The sequence below is a fragment of the Castor canadensis genome, chromosome 13, assembly GCF_047511655.1.
Source record: "Castor canadensis chromosome 13, mCasCan1.hap1v2, whole genome shotgun sequence".
In the NCBI taxonomy this organism is placed as follows: Eukaryota; Metazoa; Chordata; class Mammalia; order Rodentia; family Castoridae; genus Castor; species Castor canadensis.
The window spans coordinates 111545373-111572642 of record NC_133398.1 but is presented as its reverse complement, the minus strand read 5'-3'; the positions used below and the strand labels follow the sequence as shown (position 1 = coordinate 111572642).

General features: G+C 38.3%; 1 protein-coding gene across 1 annotated transcript; it reads left to right on the top strand.

Moving 5' to 3' along the window:
• LOC141415709 (estrogen-related receptor gamma-like) lies at nucleotides 1-26558 on the top strand. The gene is made up of 2 exons (XM_074052672.1): nucleotides 1-445; nucleotides 26369-26558. The coding sequence occupies exons 1-2, from the start codon at nucleotides 43-45 to the stop codon at nucleotides 26536-26538; spliced, it is 573 nt and encodes a 190-aa protein (XP_073908773.1). The 5' UTR covers nucleotides 1-42; the 3' UTR covers nucleotides 26539-26558.
• The last annotated feature ends 712 nt before the right edge of the window (nucleotides 26559-27270 follow it).

Below are 27270 nucleotides of genomic sequence, written 5' to 3'. Positions count from 1 at the left end.
CTTTCTCTCTGTATCTCCCTCCATCTCAGGCTTCTCTGTAGAATGTCAAACAAAGATCAACACATTGATTCCAGCTGTTCGTCCTTCATCAAGACGGAACCCTCCAGCCCAGCCTCCCTGACAGACAGCTTCAACCACCACAGACCTGGTGGCTCTTCAGACGCCAGTGGGAGCTACAGTTCAACCATGAATGGCCATCAGAACAGACTTGATTCACCACCTCTCTACCCTTCTGCTCCAATCCTGGGAGGCAGTGGGCCTGTCAGGAAACTATATGATGACTGCCCCAGTACCACAGTTGAGGATCCTCAGACCAAGTGTGAATACATGCTCAACTTGATGCCCAAGAGACTGTGTTTAGTGTGTGGTGACATTGCCTCTGGGTGCCACTATGGGGTCGCATCCTGTGAAGCCTGCAAGGCATTCTTCAAGAGGACAATTCAAGGTTAGTGTTGGACCTGGGAATATCCTACCCCCTTCCAACCTCTCATGATGTATTTTGCTTTCACAGTTTTTATTCTCATAAATCATTTCGCGGTAGTAATTCTATCTTGAGTAGAAAATAGAAATAGATTAAAAACTGGTAGCAGAGGATTTATAGATAAACTCTCTCCCAGATACTCCCTGTCCATTAATTCTAATTAAAATGAAGTTTACTGGATCTTATTCCTGGAGTCTCTGATTGATTAGATCTGGGATACAGGCCTAAGAATTAATTGATAGTTTCAACAAATTCTCAGGCAATGGTTGATTCTACTGGTCCAAGGACCACACTTTGAAAATCACTGCACTTGACTAATTTAATTATGTATCAGCCTCTTTCTTTTCCTGTGGTTGGATATGTTTTCCTCATCTTTGAATGAGTTTATATAAAAAACCCTCCAAATGATACAAATGCAGCTACATTTAATTGCTGAGTATACCTCCAACATAACAAGTGATGCCCACCCAAACCTTTATAAATCTACATTATCATTTCCCAAACAAAATGTAGAAAATTTTGATAGAAATTTGTATGAGCACTTTTAAACTAGCAATCCACAAATATAGAAGTCAGTTCATTTTAGATATATGTTCTGGCAGAAAATTAGGTTTTGCCTTTTTTGTTCCCTTGTGAAACACTTTTGAAGAACATGGAGGAAGGAAAGAAGTCATTTATTGAGTATCCACAGCACACCAGTGATTCTGCTTATGGTTTTGTATAAATAAGTGAGTGAACCCAGGACCTTGAACTTGTTAATAATCCCACAGTTTACCACTGCCCTTCCCATCCAGCCCTCCAAAATAATACTTTCTTAACAACTAGTTATCAGACACAAAGTCTTTCTTTCCATGTATTAATAGTTCACAAGATTATAAGATCATTGAAATTACCTGAAAAGATTTTTTCAATACTGATACCAGGACTAATGCTTCCAAATTCTTCATTAATTGGTCTTAAATATGGCCAGGTCAAGGAGGGATGTTTTTACTGCTTCCTGTAGGGATTTTTGACTACTTCACTGAACTGTGCCATCATCTGTGTACCAGTGTCATCGAAGTTTGAAGGCTAGAGCAGCAGTATCAGGATCACCTGGAAATTTGTTAGAAATGAAAATTCCTGGGCCTCACCTCTGGTTAACTCAGTGAGAATCTCAGGTGGTGATCCTGGCTATGTGTATTGCACCAAGCACTCCACCTAGTTCTAATACTCAAGTCTGAGCAACACTGCCCTATTCATCTTGTTGCTGGCTTACCACTGACATCTGACCTGCGATGTCTCTTGCTGGACATAACTAAAATCAGTTTATTTGGATTTTTATGTGGTGTGTGATAATTCTGAGTTTTAAGGTGTAAAACAGGTAGTCTTTGTTAAACTCTAATCCTTTTAAATATTTTAGCAAAAGATGATTCAGAACCCTTTATGTGCACATGCAACTGTACCAATTGTGCTGAAGGTTTTGGTAACTGTCTTTGTGTAATAAGATTTTTCTGTTTTACTTTGTTGGGTAGTGGTGATGAAGCCCAGAGCCTTGTTCCTGCTAATTGTGTGCTCTACCACTGAACTGTATCCCCAGCCTCTCCCTTGCTTTTGTGTTGGTTGTTACACAGCTTCCTTGACCAGTGTAAGTAAACATTTAAAGCGTTTACTTACAGTGCACTGTTTTGTGGGCTGGGGATGCATCTCAGTGACACAACACATGCTTAGTGTGCCTGGGTTCAATTCCCAGCACTAGAAAAATAAAAAAGTAATGAAGTACACAGTTTTTCAAATATATATAATTCTTATGTAACTTATATAATAGAGTGGATAGTTCATAGCCTTTTGTAGTGTCAGATGAAGAAGGCAAATTAGTGTAGACTACAGATGATTTCCTTAAATATCTTCCTATTTTCTGGGTCATTGTTACCACAGTTCATTAATTTTTTTATAAAATTTTTTCATCCACTTGATCTTTGTTTCTTTAATGTCTTCTGTAAATTGAAGGCAGTGATATCTATTTATCAGAATGCTTAAGGATAAAATGAAATCTAAAATCATTGAAAGAACTGAGAGTGTAGCTCAGTGTTAAATATGTGCTTAACATCTATGAGGTCTTGGGTTTAATTCTCAGCACTCCAGAATTATTACTTGTAAATAAAATAAGCAAATAACAATGGTGATCTATATACAAAGTGTAGTATCAGTTTGGGGCATTTGAAAAACCTCTTCAACCTATTTACTAAATTTTGCAAGACTTGATTATGAAAAGACTCTTTAAATCTTTGGTTGGTTTTACCAGCCAATGTTTAACTATGTTATAATCCTTATGGTTGCAGAGTATATAAAATTTAAACTGTTAGTAACTTTTGGAAATCCAAGTTTTACACAGCTCTGGCTGTAAATACAGTAAGATAAGCAAATATTTTGGGATAAATTAACAAGTATTATACTGATATAAGCAAGAGATTCTGAAGGTGAAAACCACTCCATGTACTCTGTAAACATTTTCATAGAATATATTATGAGTTAGCCTGTGTGCTGACTGGGATTTCACTTTATCAACAACTTAGTAAAGCTGTGTTCCCAAAGGTTGTGAATTGAGGCACATTCCTCCTGCAGCTATCTCTTGCCCTGAGGCAATGTCAAATTTTGAGTGTTGGGGAATTAAACTCTTTGTCTTCAGTACATTTTATAGAGACAGAACAACTATGTGAAAAAAAATTCCTGACAGTTGTTTTAAAAGATCATGCTACTGAGATATCAACAGCTCTGCAATACTTATTTACTGAGTGGTAATTGGAATAGAACAATTGGAGTTCTGTATGTGATTATTCTTTTGGATGCCAAAATGCTACCAAAAGCTTAGCAGAAGAAAGCACGGGGTGGTTTTTGGCATTGATAGATAGCGCTCAGATGTTCTCCATATTGGAGAGAGCAAGTTTCAAGGATTTTGAGCAGGAGACAGAGATGTCACTGTCCAGATTAGCACTCTGGACTTTTCCACCTGGCTGTGCTTGTAGCTGGCAGCTGAGCAGCACTCAGTAAGGCTACCTTGCTAGCTACATCATCAGGCATCCCACAGTGTTTCTTACTTAGTCCCAAAAAGGCAGTGAGGCAAGTAAAGGGATTAAATTGTGAAAGTATAATGTCATAATTAAGGCTGTAATTGTAAGGAAGATTGGAACAGCCCCTCCTTTTTCTGGCCAAATAGTGATAGCAATTGAACTCTAAAAATGTTGAAAGTAGTCTGGATGTATTGTACCATCTCAGACACTTACTGCAATGCAGAAGGGGCCATAGCATGGTTCTCACGACTCTGGGAAGCATAGGAACCAAATTACCCTTGACAGTAGTGGTCTGTCCCTCCCCTCCCTTAAAGATCTCCAGGGAGTGAGAAGAGATTATGTAACTCCCCTTGAGAACAAGTCTTGCTGTTCTCACAGCCCTAATGGCTAGGACATTATGTAAGTGTGACTTGGGCCTCACCAGGCCCTGGATCTGCTCTCCTTGACTTGGTTAAGGGACATATGCAGCCAAAGGCGTGTTTGTGAGCAATTGTGCCTCTTAAGAATTGTTATTTCTTACTGTGATTATTTGCATGGGGAATTGGTTGTTGAATATGTAATAAGGCTAAGTTTAAAAGGTTGGGTAAGGACTCTATTTTATGGAATGGAGTGGTGCTTGATTCTAGAATCGAAAAAAAGTCAATTTATATCTTCAAACTAAAAAATGTTAAACATTGTAATTCAAGGTTTTTGTTTCTTGAGTATTTTTCTTAATCAAAACACTTTATTTATTTATCTATTTTTAGTGCTGAAGATCGAATCTAGGGCCTTGTGTGTGTGCTCTACCACTGAGCTACACTGGATCCCTCTAAAACACCTTTTGGAAAACTTTAATGATCCAAACCTATCACCTGAAGGACTATAACAGCAGCAATCATTTTACTGTCATTTTGTAGTCATGCTAATTTGGGAGGTGGGTGACACCATTATTATTATTCCAGTTCTGGCATCAATTCATAAATGAATGAGGACTTATTTTAGACCTTTTTAAGAATTTTCCCTACACTCTTGGTAAGGAGGCAGGAAAAGGAAAAAAAAAAAAACTTTATATCCAAACATATGTATTTCTTTATCTAATACTCCAAACATTAGTTTCCTAAAACTTTTTTGGGGCCTGGGTCTTGCTATAAGTTCGTGGCCCAGGGTAGTCATGAACTCATGAGCTCAAACCATCCTCCTGCCTCACACTTGTGTCACCATAAGTTTCCTTAAAGCTTGTATTGGTATATAATCTTATGAAAAATGATTTACATATATTTTTTATTGTGTAGGTGACATAACTATGCCAACTGGCCATGCTAGTGCTAGAGATAAAGAATTCCTTTCTCCCATATTTAAAAAGAGGAAATTATAAATATAAAAACAGAAGATTTGGAGCGGGGGTATATCTCAATGGCAGAGTGCTTGCCTAGTATGTGCATGGCCCTGGGTTCAATCCCCAGCACTACAGAAAAATTAAAAAAGGAAAGAAAAAACTAATTAAAATATGGGATTTTTAAAAAAGATATTTGCTTCATGGAGTCATATAAAATCAGACCCAAGTCTTGGCCACTTACCAGCTGTGGGACCTGTGCCTTGCTGCAGCTCTGTTTCCAGGAGGCAAAGATTAAATGAGAGAGTATGTTAAAGTGACCGACCACAGTAAGTGTTCAATAGATTATTAACTTTGGTTCCTGCCAGGAATATGATGGGAATACCATGCTCTGGATTGTTTAACTATCCTAGCACAAAGAGTTGTCCTAGTGCTAAATTAGAGAGAAATGTATGCAAACTTCCTTAACTCACAGCTGCCCACCTTTAGCTATAAATAAACTTTGTCCAAATAGCCACTTCTCCCCAGTGTTGCTCTTTTAAAGTGATTGATTAATTTTTCCTATGCATACAGATGAGAAAAACTGGGCAAATAAAAAAAGACACTTAAATCTTGGAACTTGCATGAAACATCAACGGTTAACTGGATGCAGCGGCATACTCCTGTAATTCCAGATGCTTGTCAGACAGAGGCAGAAGGATCAGGAATTAGAGGCCAAGTCTGGGCTACGTAGGGAGACTCTTGTCTCAAAAAGCAGCCAACCAACACAAGCAAACAAAAAAAATCAAAATGAAAATAAAACACACACATACATGGCACAAACACATAAGTTCAATATGTGGGACTGAGGAGCTGAGGAAGTACTGTGAGTTGCAGGAATAAACATTGTGGGAACAAATTGCACTTTGAACTTTGTGGAAGCTGGGTACTGTGAGCACTCACATCCCATATACGTAAATAGGTGAAGGTTAGACAACAAGATAAACTGCTGTGTAAAATGTGTCTCTATTCTCTCTTCAGTGAGTGGGAGGTCTGTTTTGCATTTTTCAGTTGTAGACTCCTATGACCTTTTTGTCAAAAGCAGCAGAATATAAGGAAAGTTCATCCCTAACCTGCAGCTCACCCCCTTTCTCTCCCTACTCCTCTCTGCCTCCTTCTTGTTCTGTCCATAGGTTGAAACCCCTGTCATCTTGTTCAAGGCTCAACAACCCCTTCCAAACTTCTTGACCACACACGGGTCTTATAACATACACACCAGCTTTGCAGTTTAGTGTTAGTTCCAGAAGCTGGACCGGGGGGAGAGGCCTTCTCAGCCCTGAAATCGGTCTGTGCTGCTTTAGGCAGGAATTTGAGGGTCACAGGTATTTGAGAGCATACAGTACAAAGGGATGGCTGTTGTTTGTCGCCTTAGCACCTTAAATGGGCCCCTTATACTGTAGATGCCTTCTAATAGCCCAGGCATACAGACAGAGGTTTTCATTGTTAGGGAATCGGTGCCATTGCTAAAGCCTAAGTCTCCTCTTCAACATGGAGCATTCAAGAGGAGTCACTTGCCCACAAGCAATGTGTTAAAGACACACGGGCACCTGGCCCTTGGATCTGATGCTGCCAGCTGCTTTTCTACAATGTGAGTGCCCTGACTCTTTTCTGAACAGGCCATGTAGTCTGGATCATCTCTCCTGGGTGTAGCTTTTTTTTTTGCCATCATGTGTTATTTCAGTCTTAGAATATTTGCAGCAGTGGAGGAAATAAGAACTTACAATTTCAGTGTCTGTAGAGCATATGAACCTTCCAAAGGAAAATAGCAAGATATTTTCTACTCAAGTAGTATTTAGAGAAAATAATTATCCCAGTTTATAGTAAATATCAGCTTTAAAACTCTAATATGTTCTAAAATTAAAACCCAAAATAATATGGAAATGTCTAAGTTGACTTGTTGAATTCCAGTGATTACCAGTTTGAATGCAGTATTAAATATAAAATAATATTTTAAAATGTTGTCTATAATTCAGTTGTCTGAATTGTAACTCAGAACTTGTTTTTGTTGTAAGTTTAATTAACTTTTCCACTTTTTCTGTACTTAATGCTAATTTGATTTGAATTTTTTTGAGTTGCTTTAATGTTGCCAAGTTATTATTGGCAGATATGACTATTCTTCAGTTTTACTTGAATGGACGTCCTAAAACAGTGTAATTTACAATTTTATTTCTTTTAGCATTACTTTGTGAAACTATTTGATGTTTTCTTTGACTCTAGGAATTGGCCTAAGTTGTCATACTTCTTCGGTTATTGAAAAACTGCTAGTCAGCAGACTCTTTCAAGTAAAGGACCAGATAGTAAATTGAATTTAAATATCTTAGGATATTAAATACTTTAGGATCTGAAGGCCATATGTCTTCTGTTTCATATTTGTTGTTTTGTTTATAAGGCTGTTTAAAAATCTGAAATCACTCTGAGCTTGGGGTTCAAGATCATTTGTAGAAGTTGAATTTCTGGATTATATAAAATCAGAGTGATTATTTTTAAAGATTAAATTACATGGTCAATCCATTTTTGTTTGTTTTATTTTGAGAGAGGGTGTGGTTTAGTACTCCAGGTTGGTCTTCAACAGGAGATCCTCCTGCCTCAGCCTCCTGAATGCTGGGATTGCAAGCATGATGGTGATATGATTGATCTTTGATCTAGGAAAGGAAAATAAATTTTTTCAAAAGGAGAGAAAAATAGAAGAAAATTTAACAATCCTCACTATATATTTTTCTGTCCTTCAGCTGTTAGGAATTCAAGTATGCAAGCTCCAGAATCTCTAGTGTCATTTACATGTTTCTTAAATATATTGTATTATGTTACTGTGTTTTTAAAGTCACTTCGAATTGGCACATCATTTACAGTTTTGACTTGTAGGGTTTATTTTCCAGTGTGTTGCAGGATAAAAACATACCCTATGTAAGGGGTATGTGGCAATGATATTCAGAGGAAATGAATTTGCAGCGAGACTTTTAATACCGAATTAAATGGCCACCTATTGCTCACTGTCAAATTAGGTAAACAAAATTAACTTTCTTAGCACTGAACTGGCAAAGTGGTTGAGACTCTCTCCTGCTATTATGTTACTTGATGGTGGTTGGGAAGAAGGGATAGTATAGTTCTAATGTTCCTCTGGCAATATTACATTACATTTACTTTATTTATTTTTAAAAAGCCATCTTGGGGGCTGAGGGTATATATAGCTCAGTGGTGGAGTAGTTTCCTGGCATGGCCCTGGGTTCTATCACCAGTGCAACAACAACAAAAGAATTTAAAAAAGTCTTGTAGAAGCAATATCAACAGTTCATAATGTTAATAATTAATAAAAGGATAAACTTTTTTATTAATTTTTAAAACTTAATTCTATCTTCCTAATTTAACTGAAGTTCTAATATATGTCATCCAAGCATTTTCTCCAATAACTACTGTGATATGACCTGCATTGTAGAATCCAGAAAAAATAAGGATGTTCTTTTGGAATAAATTATCTTTGTATGTACATACTTAATAAGATTGCAAATTTTTCCTTATTTTTGTAAACTTTTATCATTAATAAAACACTCTCCACTCAAAAATTACAATCAATTCCCATGGGCTGAGCCAGTGTCTTCAGAAATGGCAGCTTGGTGGGAGGGAAGGCAGCTCCTCACAGGTGCTGATGGTGGATAAAGCTGGCATGTGACCTGGTGCCTTCTCTGGTCCCAGGTGGTAACCCCCCTCATCCTCACAGGCCTGGGCCACTTAAGCTTCCTTATTTCCGATTCAGTTGCTTTCATTTTCTCTTTTTATTAGCATATAATGTACTCTGATTAGTTACTCTCTTATGGAAAGGAAATCTTTGCCTTTCCATTTCTTCCAAGGATTTGGTTAGTGATTCTCTTACCTTAGCCCGCCCCAATCTACAGCCTGCCAAATCCAGCAGCTCTCCAACTCTTCAGAAGGAAATTTGTGTTATTGAGAAAGATTTCACAGATCAGTTTTAATTTCTACAAAAATTCCTCTGATTTTCCTGTCTATTTTGCAGAGTGGATTGTGACACTTGTGAATGGACTTAGGAAGTGGTGTGTGGCTGATTCTTTGCCTACTGTTCACTGGGCTTTTCCCTGAGGAAATGCTACCCGTAATTAGTATTATCTGATGACTATTGGTTTTGATGAAGAGGCTAGAGGCAATTCTTAGATTATATGATAAACTCAAACAAATGTATCAGTACCACCATTAACCAATGTGATAGCTTTCTTTCATTCAGTGATCGAGGACAAAATAATGGGAATGCAACTATATGCTTTACATTTTCCAAAATGCATGTTTTTATTTAATTATATAATAATACTCTTTCTCCAGTGAGCTCAGAATTAGTTATGGCTAAATCCATTTAGAATATATGGTCAGAATGTTCACCCTAATGGTGGAAAAACAAAACAAAAATAATTATAAGAGTTCCATTGTCAGAAGTTTGTATTGGTATGGGTAAGGGTTTTATTTTGCAATTAATTATAAGGATATAGGGGTTAATATGATTTGCCAAATTCAGAAGAAAGGGAGCACATTTGTTAAAAATCAAACTGTAGGGCTAGGGGTGTAGCTCAGTGGTACAACATTTGTCTATATTATATAAGGCCTTGGAAATGATCCCCAGCACCACAAAATACATAAATAAATGCATAAATAAATAAGTAAACCGAGGTGCTTTATGAGGAGTGGCAGAGTGGGAAATTTTCCTTGATGTGGTAAAGTCCAGGGCAGTGACTCTGTTTTCTGATAGACTACTTGAGAAACTTACATAATATCTTACGGATTACAAAGTGCATTAATTCTCTTGTTATAAACTGCATTAATTCACTTTCTTTTGATGTTTTTGAAAATGGATTTCAACAGTATTAAGACCTAGTCATTGGAGTTCACTTACAGAAGTTTAAAAGTTTCACATAAAAGTAAACATAGGTGAGAGATACTGGTAAGGAATTATAACATTTATAGTTGAAAGTAAATATAAACTTATTTATTGATTTGATGCTGGGGATTGAAGCAAGGGCCTTACACTTGTTGACCTCATGCTCTGCCACTGAGCACACACTGAACTCCAGCAAGTTTACATTTAACGGAAATTATGTATAGTGCTTTTCTTCTTTTTTTAATCAGTACTGGGGATTAAACTAGGGTTCTAGCATTTGCTGAGCAAGGACTCTACCGCTTGATCCATGCCCCCAGTACACGTTTTTTCCTTTTTTAATTGTGATAAAAACATATAACATAATATTTAACATCTTAACCATTTATAGTAAATAGACTGTTAATATTAACTATATTCATGTCATGCCACAGAACTTCATCTTACAAACCCAAAACTCTACATTCATCAAACGGCTCTTTTCTCCCTGCCCTCAGCCCTTGTCAGCTGACAAGACATGGTAATTCTACTTTCTGTATCTGTAATTTAACTCCTCCAGATAGGTCATATAAACAGAACCAAGAGAACCATAAGGAATTTGTTTTTTCCTTTGTTTCCTCCTTCCCTTCCTTTTTTCCTTCCTTCCTTCCTTCCTCCCTCCCTCCCTCCCTTCCTTCATTCCTCCCTCCCTCCCTTCCTTCCTCTTTCTGTGCTGGAAATGGAATCTAGGGGCATGTAAATGCTACGTACATGTTCTACCACTAATTCAAACCCTGAGTCCCATTTTTTTGGGTACGTGTGTATGTGTATGTTACTTTTGTTTCTTTTTTTGCATGTGCTAAGTTATCATGTATTTGTTTTATTATCATATTATTTTATTATTGTTATGCTGGGAGTACACTGAGACATTTACAAAATCTGTCAAATTGGGTTCACCCACCTCCATCATTCTCCTTTATCCTCCCCCTCCCCATTCCTGGAACAGTTTCAACAGGTCTCATTTTTCCAAATAATCTTTTTTTCTTTTTTGGAAGTACTGGGGTTGAACTCAGGGCATTGCACTTGCTAATCAGGCGCTCTACCATTTGAGCTACTCTGACAGCCCCCATCTTATTTCACTAAGCCTAATGTCCTCAAGTTCATCCATGTTGTTGTTTATTCGGATTTTTTTAAAAAACTGGATAATATTCCATTGTATGCACATAACACATTTTCTTTATCCATTCACCTCTCAGTGGAAATTTAGGTTGCAGTCTCCTCTTGGCTGAAAGAAGCAATGCTTGCTGCAATGAGTGTGAATGTACAGACAGTTGAAGATCCCATTTTAATTTCTTTAGGTTATATAACAAGAAGTCAGATTGCTGCCTCATATGGTAATTCTTTTTAAATTTTTTGAGGAACTTCTATACTATTTTCCATAGCCCCTCTGCCATTTTTCATTCTCGCTATCAGAGTGCATGTGCTCCATTTTTTTCATACACTGTCAGGTAAACATTCAAACATTTTTGAGAGATTTAGTTATGCCCAAAATTTAGTTTTAATGTTTTAGCTCTTTAGACTTATCCATATGTAATAACTATAAGTGGGCAATGTATGCAGTTTTTTTTAGTCTTATAAGTTCAGTATGATGCCTTAATACCAGTTATCCATGAAGAATTTTTTAATTTGTAATAATAATACTGAACATATTAGTTTTTTACAATGTTCCACACATCGTTCTAAGTACTTTATACTCTTGCTTAATTCGTTCATCATTCCAATGTAATAAGTGAGACTATAATTATTTTCTTTTCTAGATGTTGAGCTTGAGGTGTTTAGAGAAAATCATCTCAGCAGCAATTAATTGGGTCTCAGAAAATCTGAACCCACACCTGTGCTCCAAACCCACACATTACTCTGCCTTGTGTATTTTAAAAGCCTTTAAGCTTTGAATAATTTTAGAGTTCATTTTTCTTAAAAGATTGTAGTCCAAGGACAAATTTTTCCATTAAGTTGTTAAAATAAAATAAAAAATTGGGAATTAGGAACAATACAAAGTTATCATTAGATAATATTAAGGGATTTTAGGAAGGAGACAGTCAAACCTAATTCTTAAAAATACCTAATGGTTTACAATTCACTTTCAGAGATGCCCTAAGTGGCAAGCCTGAGGGCTCAGCTCTGCAGAGCCACCAATCCATTTTCTATGTGTTCCCTAGATTTTCTTTACTGTCACTCTTTTCCCCACCCACTTCTTTGGTTGACAGTTTTACTCTGGTCCTAAAAAGGTGTCTCCATGCCCACTACTCATCACATTTCCAGATTCTCTACCTCTCAGTTTCAGGAGGGAAGCTGGCTTCTCCGCCTGTTTTGATGTGAGGATCAATGCCACTTGCATGAACATTTATACCACAACAGAGGGTGACTCAGAATTGATTCCTTTATGATAAATATTAGTCAGAAGGTGGGAAAAAAGTTTTCATTCTTATTTTTTTAATGTTATATAGTCTTTGGATTCAAATCTGGTTTTATTTTGGCAAATGTAAGAATATAAGCATATTTTATGTGCTTTTTAAAGGCATTTCTGAGTAAGACTAGAATGAGAACAAGTGAATTTAGATCAAGGAATTCTTGATGAATTTAGAATGTAGACCTTAGGTCTTGCGGAGACCTTCACAGAGAATCTGATAGCATGTCTCAAATCTACATTCTGATAAGTTTTCTTGTGCACACTATTTAGATGGGAAGATCAAAAATAAAAACAAGAATCTTCAAAGGAATGACTCTAGCCCAGTATCTTGTTCCTTTTACCTTGAGACATCTTTCCTACTCCCAAGGTACTGCCTTACTTTTGGACCATCCTCAGTCTCCCCCTGATTCCAGACTCCATTTTATGTGGATAATGATAACAAATTTTGCAGGTACTTAAAGTGTCAACTCTCAACTCATCAGTTCTTCCATTTGTTTTGATCTATTTTGAGATGGAGTCCCACTACATTGCTTGGGTTGGTCTTAAGCTCCTAGCTCGGCAGTCTTCCTGCCTCTGCCTCCTGAGTTGCTAAGACTACAGGTGTGTACCACTGTGCCTATTTTCTTCCATTTGTTCTTTTCAGATATTGCCAATTTACAAAGAGCTAATTTTTAAATTTTTGTACCTAACTTGTGGGAAACTACCTTAGAAGTTATAAACAAGAATATAAATAATGTGCAAGAGATTGAAAAGTGTTTTTGTCCTTATACCCTTCTGTCCAGTGGCATAGACCAGAGATGACTAGGCTGAAGCATCTGCTACTTTCCCCAGTATATGTACTTTCCTTTCTTTTTTTTAACTTAGGATTGAACCCAGGGCTTTTCATGCTAGGCAAGCACTCTACCACTTAAGGAACACCTCTAGCCCTTTTGCTTGTATACTGTTTTTGAGAAAGGGTCTCACTAACTTTGCTTGTGCTGGCCTCTAACTCATGATCTTCCTGTCTCTACTGCCTTAGTAGCTCAGATTATAGATGTATACCACACCCAGCTTTGTAATCCATTTTTTTGCTTTTCCTCTACCAGGAAATGCCAGGAGTGTTTCTGCAATCTCTACCATAGCAAGCATCTGGGTGCACAGATTTTATTTCACAATGGATCAATGTCAGGCATAAGCTCTACTTGAGAGACTCTGGTTCTTCTCTTCCTCTGGGCAGCTCTGCCTGAGTTCCCCAACTCTTGGGGTAATCATTCTTCTGGGAAGTCTTCTTTTCATGATGAGATTTATGTGGAGTTCTTTTGTTGCTTTGTTTGCTTGTGCCTCTTCACAAACTGCCTTTTGATTCAGACATCTAACTAGGAAAAATTCTCTACTAGGCATTTCCTCACTTCCATGGTGAGCACTAACACAACTCTTCTCAAATTTGTTTTGTGGTCATGGAGATGGAACCCCGGGCTTCGAGCATGGTGGGCAAGTGCTCTGCTACTGATCTGTAGGCTAGCCTATAACTGTGGCTCACTGGCTGGAAGGCACTACACACTTTTTAATTTTGTGGTATGGGGCTTGAACTCAGCACCTTGCACTTACTAAGCAGGTACGCTACCACTTAAGCAACACTGTCAGCCCTTTCTACTTTAGTTATTTTTAAAATGGGGTCTTGTTTGATGCTCAGGAAGTCCTGGATCATAATCTTCCTGATTTATGCTTCCTGCCTAGCTGGGATAACAGGACATGTGGCCGTACCCAGATTTGTTATTAGTTGAGATGGGGTCTTGTGAGCCTTTTATCTGGGCTGGTTTCCAACTATGATCCTCCCAATCTCTGCCTCTGAGTAACTAAGATTACAAGTGTGAGATTACACTACTTAGGAAGTCTTGTTAAGTAAGAACTTAACAAGTTCTCACTATGTTGCCAGGGCTGAATTTAAACTCTGGGGCTCAAGTGACCCTCTTTCCTCACCCTTCTGAGTATCTGGGGCTGGTGTGTGCCACCATGCCCAGCTATTCTAATAGCACACTTCAGGCACATGATCTTACTGAATTTCAGAAGCAACCCTGTCGGTGTCAATAACTATTACCCATCCCATTTCATTCAGAAAGAAAATTAAAATGTAAGAACTTTCTGAGTCACACAGAAAATGGCAGAACCAGGCTTTGAGCCTGACTTGACTTCATAATATATTATTATGTTCCCCACCACTTGCCTTTCAGTGACTTCCTATCACAGCAGATCAGGACTCCCTAGAGAAGTATATATTTAATATCTTTTATATTAAGTGCTTGGGACCTGGGATGTTCTGGATTTCAGATGTTTTGTTTTGTTTGGTGTTGGAGATCAAATGCAAAGCCTCTCACATGCTTTTCTAGGCCTTTGCCCCTGAGCCCAAGGATTTTCTTTTCAATATTTGTGCTTAATTCCTGATACAGGGTAATGGCTGGGGAGTGGGGGTTGGCTCAGTGGCAGAGCACTTGCCTAGCTTGTGTGAGGCCCTGGATTCCATCCCTAGCACTGAGAACAAAACCAAACCAAACCAGGTGAATGAGTGACTGCACACATCAGACCCGGAATGCATTCCTGAAGAAGAGTTGCCTTTGCCAAATAATTATCATCACGTCAAAAAAAAAAAAAAACTACTGAATTTCTGCATGCCCTGGAGGAGAGATAGTTATATACACCATTGTTTTCATTGTTCAGTGTCTTGCTTTGTATCACAGCTTGGCCAGAAACTCATGATCTTCCTGCCACAGCCTCCTGAGTGCTGGGATTATGGGCATGCACAACCACACCCAGCTGTAATGAGTGTATTTTTATTACACACTTTATCATTCACTTTTAAATGTATTTCAGAACACACCCTTATGATTATGGATTACTTTCTTTCCTATCACAAACAATAGCATTATTTTGGGATTGTTAAATGTGTTGTGTACAACACAACACCTGTTGTTTGGTGACATGCTCTGTTTGGTTTCTGTGGAATTAAACTGGTCACAAACCATAATGGTACAGAGACAAGTTGAAGGATGTCTTTTTGAAGTGTTGAGAGATTCCATTATCCAAAAGCAATCCCACAGCTGCCCTTGCACCATAAGTTTGACAACAGCCAAAGACAGTGCCAAGTTCCACCCTTGCCCTGTCACTCCTAGGATCCTGGAGCAGGCATCAACATTTCCTTTCCACCGGCAACAGTAGCAACAACAATAGCTACACAAAGAACCCTTCACAAGACGGGATTTTCATTTTGTACTTCTATTCTTAGCCATGTTCAGTTATTACTTTTACAAGATTAGAGCACAGGCTTTCATTCAGGCTGCCTGGGTTCAAATCCTGGCTCTGGCACTTGTTGGCCGTGTGGTGCTGGGTGTGTTATCTAGTCTCTTCCTTAAGCCTCCGATCAGCAGAATAGGATTAATATGTGTTTAGCACATCAAAGAGTATCTGGCACTCTTAATGTGTATTATTAGATTCTGTGGTGTTGATGTCTAAGTTTTCAGGGTACATTTAAAAACCACTGGAATGGGTGTCTAAGTTTTCAGGGTACTAAAAGTGTTGGAATGGGCATTGGGTTATCTTGTAAAGGGGTTTTGTGACCAGAAGTAAGTCAGTACAGCCACTGGAATTGAGGATCTCTTTAAGACAAATAGCTTATAAATCTGTGTTGCTTATGCAAAATGATATAATATTGGTAGGGATTACTGTCAAATTTACTGATAATTTATTGCCTAATTTTTATATTTCAGTTTTGGATAATTTAGGGATAGACTCTAATGTGGATGAATGAAGAATAGAATACTGAAAACTAAGTTGACAGGGCTGAGTGCAGTGTGTACATGTAGTCCAAGCTACTTGGGAGACTGAAGCAAGAGGATCACTTGAACCCAGGAGTTCAAGGTCAACCTAGTTACTTAGTGTGATTCCTTGACCAAAAAACCCAAAAAAATGCAGACAGGAGAGGTGGTACACATCTGTAATCCCAGCTACTGAGGAAGCAGAGATAAGAGGATCAAAATATCAAGACCAGCCTAGGCAAAGTTATAGAGACCCTCTTTCCAAAAAAAAAATAAATAAATAAACAAGAGAGTTAGGTTTTTGGCTCAAGTATTAGAGCACTTGTTTAACATTTGTGAGTCCCTGTGCTTAATCCTAGTGCCAAGCACACACACACACACACAAAATCATGACAGCTAGTAAGTGCTTCCTGGGGGTTGTTGACTTGACTGACCACTCTGGTAGACAAGGATTCTGAATGGAGTCTCTGCCCTGAAGGAATATGGGGTTGGAAGGAGGGGACAGTTCAACACACATGTAGTGTAGAAGCTGTTAGGTGCTAAGGGAAGGGCTCACTTGAAAGATGAATGTGAGATGAAGCAGTGGTGACAAGGACCCCAACTCAGTCTTGTGGGCCCTGGGGGGGCTCCCATGAGGATACAACTGTGGGAGCACATAAACTCACAGAAGAAAAGAGAGTGCTGTTTTCTAGGAACCTCCAGCCATCAGACAAGGGGCAAGCCTTGGGTTAGGGGACTATGGCCAGAGATAAGGCTGGGATGAGATCTTTGAATTCTATAAATGCTTTGCTCTCTGTTATAATCAGATCACACTCAGTGATAGGTAGTGTATGAGCTCTGGTGTAGTGACAGGAAATATTCATGAGAAGATGTGGTTGCTATGTCTGAAATGCACTTCTCACACAATTTGAGACTTCAACAGATGACTAAGTTCTCAAGTTGTAGAAGTCCTCCTCTCTTCAGTGTCTCTAGACATTGCTCTGTTCTCTCTGGAGCTGTTACAAAACAAAATCTTCTTTCAGCTTCTCTGTGCAAGTGGCACATTCATTATATTCTTGCATAAATCTAAGGGAGATTGTTTTTATAACATTTCTAAACTCCACATTTAGGTCATAGAGTCAAGGTATATAATAATCAGTGAAATTCTAAAATATTTCTCTCCTTATTTCTCTGAAGGGGAAACAAACTATAGGTGACATTTCATGTAACTCTTATATAATCATAAAGCAGATAGGATTATTGTTCTTTTGTGCTTTGGCAAACAGAGAATAATAAGGCTAAGTGATTTAGGTGCACACAACTAATAAAATGGCAGAGTTGGAATTTGAATCTTCATCTGCCATTTTCTGCCTCCCTTTCTCTCTCTTTTCTCCTTTCCTTCTCTCATTCATTCCTCATATGTTTTCCTGAACCATATGGAAGGAAAAATGCTGAAGATGGGCTGGTATGGTGGTTTATACTTATAATCCATGCTACTCTGGATGTAGAGGTAGGAGGATCATGGATCAAGCCTGAGAAGAGTTTATAGTAGACCATATATCAAAAACAAAATAAAAATAAAAGGGCTGGGCTTGTAATGCAAGTGGTAGAACCCTTGCCTAGCATGCATTAGGCCCTGAGTTCAGTCCCCCATACTGACTGTGGACCTACAGTGGGCACACAAGAAGTTTGCCTGCCTTCACTTTAAGGTGACTCATTCTCAGTGCCTAGTGTTTAGTTAATAGCTATAGAATCAAAATAATAAAGGAATGGCTGTGCTTACAAATGGAAGGGAAACAGGACACATGAATCTTCTTGTTTAAGCTGGTCAAGGCCAAATAGTTTGCACTGCTTTGCAGCATTTTCCCCTCCTAACCATCCCCCTCCAATCATTTCCCCCTCCTACCCATTTTCCCCTCCTAACCATTTCCCCCTCCTAACAATATTTCCCTCCTAAGCATTTCCCCCTCCTAAGCATTTCCCCCTCCTAAGCATTTCCCCCTCCTAAGCATTTCCCCCTCCTAATCATTTTCCCCTCCTAACCATTTTCCCCTCCTAAATATTTCCCCCTCCTAAGCATTTCCCCCTCCTAACCATTTCCCCCTCCTAACCATTTCCCCCTCCTAACCATTTTCCCTGCCTAACCATTTTCCCCTCCTAAGCATTTTATTCAATCAATGGGACTGCATACCCTTCTTATCCAATGGATGGAGCTTTTTCTTGCTTCTGTTACTACTGAACCTAACTTGGCCTAACTGGGGGTGATGAGAGATGCAGAAAAGACACAGGATAGACAGAAAGACACAAAGTTGGGGCCAGGTGTGTTGGGCACTCAGGTGGAGATGCACAACAGCCTCATTGCTTCTTATCTCTTATCAGTCTCTTCTATTTACTCTGCTTTTCTCTATCTTTGTTCTTTAAGGCCTTATTCCTTTACAAGTCTTTAAAACCTTGCTTCACTATTCTTTAAGGCCTCTTTCCTTAGACTTGCTCTGTCCCATGTTTTTTCTTATCTTTTCTTTAGCATAATCCTTCTTAAAGTCTTTGCCTTCAGACTTGCACTGCCCCATGTTCTGTCTTTAGCTTCTTAGCCAGTCTTTTCCCTTCAGCAATCCTCCCTTCAGCAATTCATTTTCCCCCTTCAGCAATCTCCCTCCAGCAATTTCCCTTCAGCCAAAATGCCTTCCTTTATCAAAAAGCCTTCCATCATCCAAAAGCCTCTCATCCTCCTTCAGCAGGTCTTTTATACCCAGTGGTAAACAAAGAGGTGGAGCAGCAGATCTCTGGGAAAGGCATGACATTGTAACAAGAGAAACCTGTGTTCCTGCTTCTAAACAACTTAGGAAAAGCAGCTGAGGTGCATCTTGCTTTCTCGCTCTCTTCTGTGGTGGGGCTGTGCCAATCTCGGCCTGCAGAATATTGAGTACAATTGTGCTTATGTCCTCATAGGCTTCTCCTACTCCACTTCCCACAGTCCAATACATTATACAGGAGTGAAGTCAATGCAGCACCACTGTGGGCTCAGTGACCTGCCCAGATAAAGTTGGCTGCAGAAGGGAAGCAGTGTGTGGTCCCTGGCACTGGGCACTACTTGGGGTTGATAGACCACTAGCTTTGAGGTTTCTTTCTGGACTCTTTTCCTTAAAGGCAAAGCATCATCCATTCCTATTGGGGAGTTCAGCCTGCCCTTCTCTTTGGAAAATCAGTAATGTGTGCTGGTATACTCTTATGACTCTTGTATGCTACTTTATCCTTAAAAATGGTCAAGAATAAAAGGTCAAAAGATCCTTTTTTATTTCTCATTCTATCTTTTAATTCATTCTATTTTATTTATTTATATTTATTATCATATTGTCATCGTTGTTGTTTTGAGATAGGGTCTTGCTGTGCAGCTCAAGCTGTCCTCAAACTTCCTACATAGCTTAGGCTGGCCTGGAAATCATGATCCTCCTGAATGAGGCCTCAAGTGCTAGGATTACAAGCAGGCACCATCATATCCAGCAAAAGACCCTTTTTGTACCTACTCTGCTGATATCCCACCTCATTTTCAGGGCTAGAGGAACAGCAGAGAAGCAAAGAGAATGAGGCTTGTGCACAACCCTAGGCATGAAATTGCTGTGATGAGAGCCAGCTCCACTGTTATCCTAGTGCTGTACTCCTCTCCCTACACCTCAGCATGCCATGAAGATGGTAAAGTTAAAACTTAGCAATGTACACACAAAAATTCAATTGACATCATGGCTTGTGATGAGCAGGGCAATAAAATGTTTGGGGAAAAGTGAGGTGTAGTATAGAAATACCCCCCACCCACACACATTTTATAGTTTGTAAAGAAATTCCAGTGGTAGTTCTAAAGAAAGCATCAAAAGTATTTAGTACAACCCCTTGGGCACAGGTACAGTGTCCCAGTGGAACTTAATTTGATTTCTAACTTTGGATGTATTCTTAACTTATATGTGCCTTGATATAATTATGACATTTTATAAGTTACAGATATATGATAAATTATTAGCTTATGTTATATAATGCTAACTATAGAAAGTTTTTCCTCTTTTATGCAGAATGATCAGAGAGTGGCTAGAAACAAAAGGTTTTAAAAACAATAAAGAGAAGTCATATCACTTAAAAACTGGAAAAGTCTTTACTACTATACAATGAAGAGCTTTCTTTCTTTTTTACATTTTAGGTCCTTTAAAACAAAACCGCTACAGATTATTGCTTGCATGTTTTCAGTGCTCTGTAATTCTGTGCTAATGCAAATTCCATTACTTTTAAATCACTTAATGTTGAAAAACAATAGATAAGTCCCACTTGGAGGACCCTATGGGTCATCTCAAGCCGCTTGGTTCTGTTAATAAAGTTACAACAATTGGAGGAAATGTACAGATGCTTTCAAATTAGTTTTATAGTTATGCAGTCTGTATGTATGAAAAGAAAGATGACTGTGAGGCACTATGTAAATCCACATGGATCATTGTTGTGTGGGAGTGATGTGAATTGAGAGTAAAGATTTGACATATATTTTTATTTTGAGTCACCATGCTAGTTTACATTATTCAGCCTTTTCACTGCCATACTGTAAAAGTCCATTAAGTGACTGAAAGGAATATACACATTATCTATTGTCACTTCAGGCTGGAGTTTTACACGCATGCTGTTATTCTACCCACCGGCTAGCTGCAAGATTCTATTAAGCAGTAAGTGAGAAAATTATATTGCCTGCAAACTAATTGTACAAAAGACTCTGAAATAAGTAATCAGGGCCCAGGACTTTCTGAAAAGCTGCCAGGAGACACTATAAATTGCTCTATCATTCTTGTCAGCCTGATTTAAAACCCCACAGCTTCCATGTTGATTCATTCCCTCTGCAGCAGAGCATACTTCCCCAACTATTGACAGAATTTGGAAAATTCCAGTTGTGTCATCAGTAGCTGCCCAGTTCTGCCCCCAGTCCCATTGAACAAATGTGTACCAGAAAAATAGCAAGCTATAATCCCAGAGAACTCTGTGTACAATGAGACTCCTATCCTATGGACAATCACTTCTGCAACCTCTTGAATGTCCAGGTGTCCATAGTTGCTGCTGGAAACATTTTTGTCTAGTTTCCACTTTTGTTGACTCAGAGGAAAACAAGTGTCCCATAGAGATGCTGTGGTCTAGAGGGAGTAATATCTTTGAACCATTACCAAAGAAGATGTAACATTGTGATCCAGGTGCTTGTGATAGCACAAGTTTTTAGAACAAGATGATTTTTTTAATTGAATAGGAAAAACAACTGAAAGGCTTTTCAAGGGCAGGATCTCTGTAGACTCTAAAATGGATCAAAGACTTGTTGATGGACAATCATAACCAACGACAATCAACTAAGTAACTCAATGGGAGGGCTTGGAAATTAGAGAGGCTTCCCTCTAGCAAACAAGTTGTTTAAAATAACGTTGATTTGTTTTTCAAAATAGGAAGCAGAATTACTTAGTGAAATCAAGGTCATCATCCCTGTGTCAAGATGACATTATTGAAAGAGAACTTTGGTGAAGAATACCTGACTCGTCCTAAACAATGTCTCTACACTTCAGTTCAAAATATATCATTTGTGAAAACACTCAAGACCACTATGTTTTCCATTCTTTCACAAGTGACATTTTTTTATAAAGATGCCACTGTATTTCCTATGCTTTGAAAAGATTCCTTTATTCCAATGTCAGCATCTATTCTTTTTTTCACAGCACAGTTCAAGTAGTTGCCCTGTGTGAACAGTTCAGTGGCTTTCATAAGCATAATCTCTGTGCGTGAGAATGTGTGTATGCTGGTACACACCTGTACTGCATCCAGAGTCATTGCACCACACTCTAAGCTGTATTATCTGTTGAAATAACTTTTGACTATGGCCACCTTTCTATCCCAATCTGGCACAGTACAGAATTCCAGGCTCATTGATAAGTAGATTCAGCAAAGAATAAGACAGCAAGAATTCACTTCAAAAGCTGATTATAGTAATCTACACATGAAAATCCCAGCACTGGGAAACTGAGACAGGAGGATTGTAAATTCCAGGCCAGCCTGGGCTTCCTAGTAAGTCCCTGTCTCAACAAACAAAACAAAAGCAACAAAAGAATTAATTTTAAGGCATTATTAAAACTCTTCCTACCTTCAAATATCTCTTTGTCATTGAAGAATTATGCAATGCACAGATTAGAAAGGAAACTAGAATATTCTTTATATGTAACGTGAAACTCTTATATGACAAGTTGGCAATTTCTCTTCTGTTTTGTTGGGTAAATTTAAAAATCTTTACACAATTATACTTAAAAAATTATTTGCAGATTTAGCTATTATTATTGAATCATTCCTAAATATTTTCTTCAATGTGGATCCAATTCTGAGAGCACTTATTTTGTCAATAATAACAAGTATGAAACAACAAAAAATTACATGACTCTTTTAGTATCATCTGTCTGTATTGTTTGTATTTGCATATTTCCTTTTCCTTTTCTTCTTCTATTAATATCATAACAAATTTTTATTTCCTTTAAAGTTTCTTCCAGATTCTTTTCCTTTCATATACTTTACTCTCTGGAACCATTAGCATTTAAAAAAATTTCCTCTTAATCACTCCTTCTTTTGCTACACATTTCTGTTAGTCAAAGGTACTTTTCAATGTTTTGAAAAAATTAAAGATAGATTTCCTTCTACTCTCTTAAAAATTATTTGTGGAATGGTTTTCCTAGTATAGTTTTCTTCTCCTTCCTTCTTTCCCTACACCTCTCTCTCCCTTCTTCTTTTGTTTCCTCCCTCCCTCTCCCCTCTTTCCTTCCTTCCTTCCTTCCTTCCTTCCTTTCTTCCCTCTTTCCTTCCTTCCTGTTTTTTTCATTTTGGAGATAGGGTCTTGCTATTGTTTTCCAAACTGGCCTCAAACTTGGGGACATCCTACCTTCACCCCCTGCATCCATCTCCCAAGTGCTTACAATACAGGCATGTGTCACCACTCCCAAGATGCTAATGTTCTTAATATTGCTTTCTAAAGGACTATCTAGCTCACTTGATCCTGTAGACATTACTACATCATAGCACAGTAATTGATGTTCATAATAATGATGACCTTGAGATAACAAGAAAATACTATTCTTTTACTTATGCAGTGCTTTTTGGCCAAAGTTTTTATATTCCCTAAGAAATGGTCCTTGTCCTCCAGTGTCCTACTATCTAATGGGTAATAGATCCTGAAAAGATCTAGCCAAATATGACCTACCCATGTAGGATGAGAGCCTCAAAAGACATAGGTCCCAAGAAATCATTTTCTGCTAGGATAGTCTGAGAAGTTTTCATAAAACATTTGAAGAGAATTGGAGTCGAACATAAAGCCTTGGAAATAATTTTAAGAAGAAAAGAGGGGCAGAGATAGATCATTCTCAGAGGAGAGTCTTGAAGGGCAGGCAGTAAAAAAATGAATAAATCATATTGGCCACATCAGGAAGCTCATCTGATGCAAAAATTGTAATATTGCTGGAAAAATGATGAGAGTTAGATTGGGAGAGAATCTTGTTTGCTTGCCTAATATTTTAGACTTAATGCAGGAGGGCATAGGACCCATTGGTGTGTGAATGTGTGTGTGTAATGGCAAAGGCTAAACAAGCATTCTACCACTGAGCTACACCCACAGCTTCATATTGAGTTCTTTAAATATTAGGGAAGACCCATGATTAAAACAGTCACAGAAAGAAAATATGCTCATGGTGTTTCACCTGGATTAGACTGGGGCAGAATGGAGGCCAATAGCCACCAAGGTGGTGACCATCCTCGTCCAGAGGTGAGCTCAGGAGTGCCAGATATATGTTCCTGTCAGAAGTGTCTTGATGTGAAGGATAAGGAAGTAATTTCCAAAGAGGAGAGAAACTAGTTTGAAAAGAAAGATGATTGCATTTGTTTGTGGTAGTGGGTTATCTAGGACTGAGTTAAAGGTGGAAGACAAGTGTTCATGTCTCAAAACAGAAAGATGAACAAGCATTACTTCCTACTATTTTTCAAGTACCAAAGGGAAAGAAATATTTGAATTTTTTTTACCTTCTGGTCTTTCTAACCAATCATTTTCCCATCATTCCTAAGAGAACAAAACCTTAGTTTTCTTTTAAAATAAGTCATATGAAGAGGGAGAATCTAGTCGTAGAATATTAACCCTTAGAAAATTGCTAGCAGTACTCTTTTGATGCAAAATAAAATCTCAGGGATGGTTCAAGAAACTCTGCAGTGAGGAGTGGGTTTATCTAACATTCAGATGAAACTCCTCTTATCTTCGGCCTTCATCACAGTCTGATTCCTTCACATTATCCTTGGATTTCTGTGTGTATGCCATTACTAATATTTCTGAGGAATGAAATATAAGTGATGGTGAACACTTTTGTTTATGCAATTAATATCACTCTTAATATATAACCTCCTATTAACAGTGGTTTCTTTAAGCCAGTCCTGGTAGTGCACATCTGTAATCCCAGCACTGGGTAAGATGAGGCAGGAGGATTGTGAGTTTGAGGCCAGTTTAGACTACAAGAGAGTTCAAGGCCAGCCTAGGCCTCATAGGGAGACCCTGTCTTAAAAAACTACAAACAAAAACCAACAGTAGTTGTTTTTATCATGTATTGTAAATTAAAATGCTAATTTAGACTAACTTTCTATAGGTTTAGCTCAAATTGTAATAGACTTATTTTGACTTATGTATACTTAACCAATTTTCAGCAGTTCTAAGTGGTTAGTATTACTTCCTGTTGAATTAGCAGTTGCTGAGTAGTTGAGTCTTTGCACAATCCTGCGATCGACTAATGTGATATTTAATGAGGAGACATCAGTCTGGAGAAAGGTAGTCAGTATAAATCAGTATTTACAAAGTGTGATTAACTCTGAAATGTTTCATCAATGTGTGGTCCCAGGCAGCCTCTATGCTAATTACAAGAATCTGCATGTGTTTCAGGGGACTCAGGATGGACCCCAATATAGCAGACATGGAGCAGCAAAATTGCAATTATGCTTGGACCGTCTCTGATGGCAATTTATGCATTTGGTGTGATGACCTCCCTCTTCACAATAAACAGAATGCAGGGCAATAAACAGAATGCATTTTTATTAAGATACTAATGCACTTAATCACAAGGGGAAAGGGTTAGGAAGTAGCAGGAGACCTTCCAGCACTATACAACCCAGCTGAGAGGGGAGAGAGGCTTTATTTTAAAGGCAGCTTCTTTGCCGATTTGTAGGCAACCCGCAGAACAGCCCACACACTTGAATTGTCTCTAATTGAGAAGAATTTAAAGTTTGCATCTTCTGCTTCATGTGTATCATTTTAAAGATGTGGCTTCACTACTTGGGAGGCCGAGATCAGGAGGATCACTGTTGGAGGCCAATTCGGCCAAAAAAGCTCATGGGTCCCACACCACATTGGAAAAAAGCTGGGCGTGATGGCTCCCCTGTCATCATAGCAACAGGAAGAAGTATAAATAAAAGGATCTCAGTCCAGGCCAGTCATGGCAAAAAGTGAGACCCCATCTCCAAAACAACTGGAGCAAAAAGGACTGGAGGTGTAGCTGAAGTGGTAAAATAACTGCTTAGTAAGGCTGAAGCCATGAATTCAAACCTCAGTACCAGTACTGCAAAAACAAACAAACAAAAACTAATTTCATAGTAGTTTGTTCTTCTTTATAACATTTTCATGGACCTTGAGTGTTTGGAATTAATTATGCAAATAACGTGACAAACACAATGAGGGAAGTAATGATGATGAACACCTCTATCACCATGGCTACCATCATCATCATCACCATTGTCACCAAGAAGCATTTACTGAGTGTGGAATTGTGCTGTAAGGCTTTGGAAGCCTTGCAGTTAGCATTCCTATCCCTGTCCTGGAGGTGCCTACCTCAAAGGCCCGCATTAGCCTGCTGGTCGTGGTCATTTCTCACCATGAAGTTTATGTCGTTCAGTGTCTCCACAAGAAATCCAGGATGAACAATACAAGAATCCACTTTCTATGTTTGTATTTTTATGAACATAATTTACTTGAAAAGTCATGCATGGGTGGATTTGGTTTACTGACCCTTTGCTTTTTCTGCCCATGCAGAGTAACTGTTTTCTAGAATCTTAGAATCCAAAAGAAATTTCAAAGTAGATATGATCATAAAAGCCTAATCTAAACTTAATTTTTTAAAGACCTTCTCCATATTTCTTCTCATTTTTCAATGCATCTTCTGTGACTTTAGCATAGTATCAGCTTTGTGACATGTTTTACATTCCTGATGAATCTGTGTGACTTGGGGTGGGGGAGGCAGGAGTAACAGAGTTGATGTTTTCTTTGGGATGCTAACATTTCCCGGGACCTGCAAGTCTAACAGCTTTCTTCACCCTCTGTGTTTTAGGTAATATAGAGTACAGCTGCCCTGCCATGAACGAATGTGAAATCACAAAGCGCAGATGTAAATCCTGCCAGGCTTGTCACTTTATGAAGTGTCTAAAAGTGGGCATGCTGAAAGAAGGTAAGGCACTTTGTTGGGGAGGGCCACGGGGTTTTGGAAGAACTGGGAATTAAACCAATTTTAGAGAAAAAAGAAAGAGATGGTATACTTACTGCTGTAAGTATACTGCACCTGATGGCAGACACCCTAGCATTCTGATACCTCGTGGCTAACTGCTCGACGTCAACCAGAAGGGACAAGGTAGGACACATCTTTCATGCAGCTGAAGGCACCAGGTATATGTGACAGTCCTGATATTTTGATCTTTACAATTTGCAGAAGGGAAAAGGTGAAGACAAACCAAATGTTTGCTGGCATTATGTTTTTGCTTTTCTTCTCATTACTGTTATCGCAGAGAGATCTTCTTTTGTTTTGTTTTTTCATGAATCTTGGGTTTAGGGTTTTCTTTATTCTTTTCCAACCTTATCTTTTAGACCCAGTGTAAAGAGCTTTTGGTATGATATTAAAATTGCTTTCTATTTGCTTTCAATTGGGGATAACAATGACAAACATAAAATAATGACAGTGAACCTCTATTCTGTGCTAAACAAATTGTCTGAGCTTACATGGTTAATTACTGGAGAGTCAGGAACTGAATACTAGATAGCACTCAGCTATTCTACACAAGTCAAGGGTCCTGAAATATTTGTATATAACACCATATCTAGAAAAACTAGCATTTCAGCTTGAAGATGTAAAAAAAATTTGTTCTTTACTTTGAGATGCCTAGCATTTAGTTTTTGATGTTTTTATGTGTCTTTGTACATGGGTGTGTTTTGTACATGTGTATTTTACCTATTAAATTT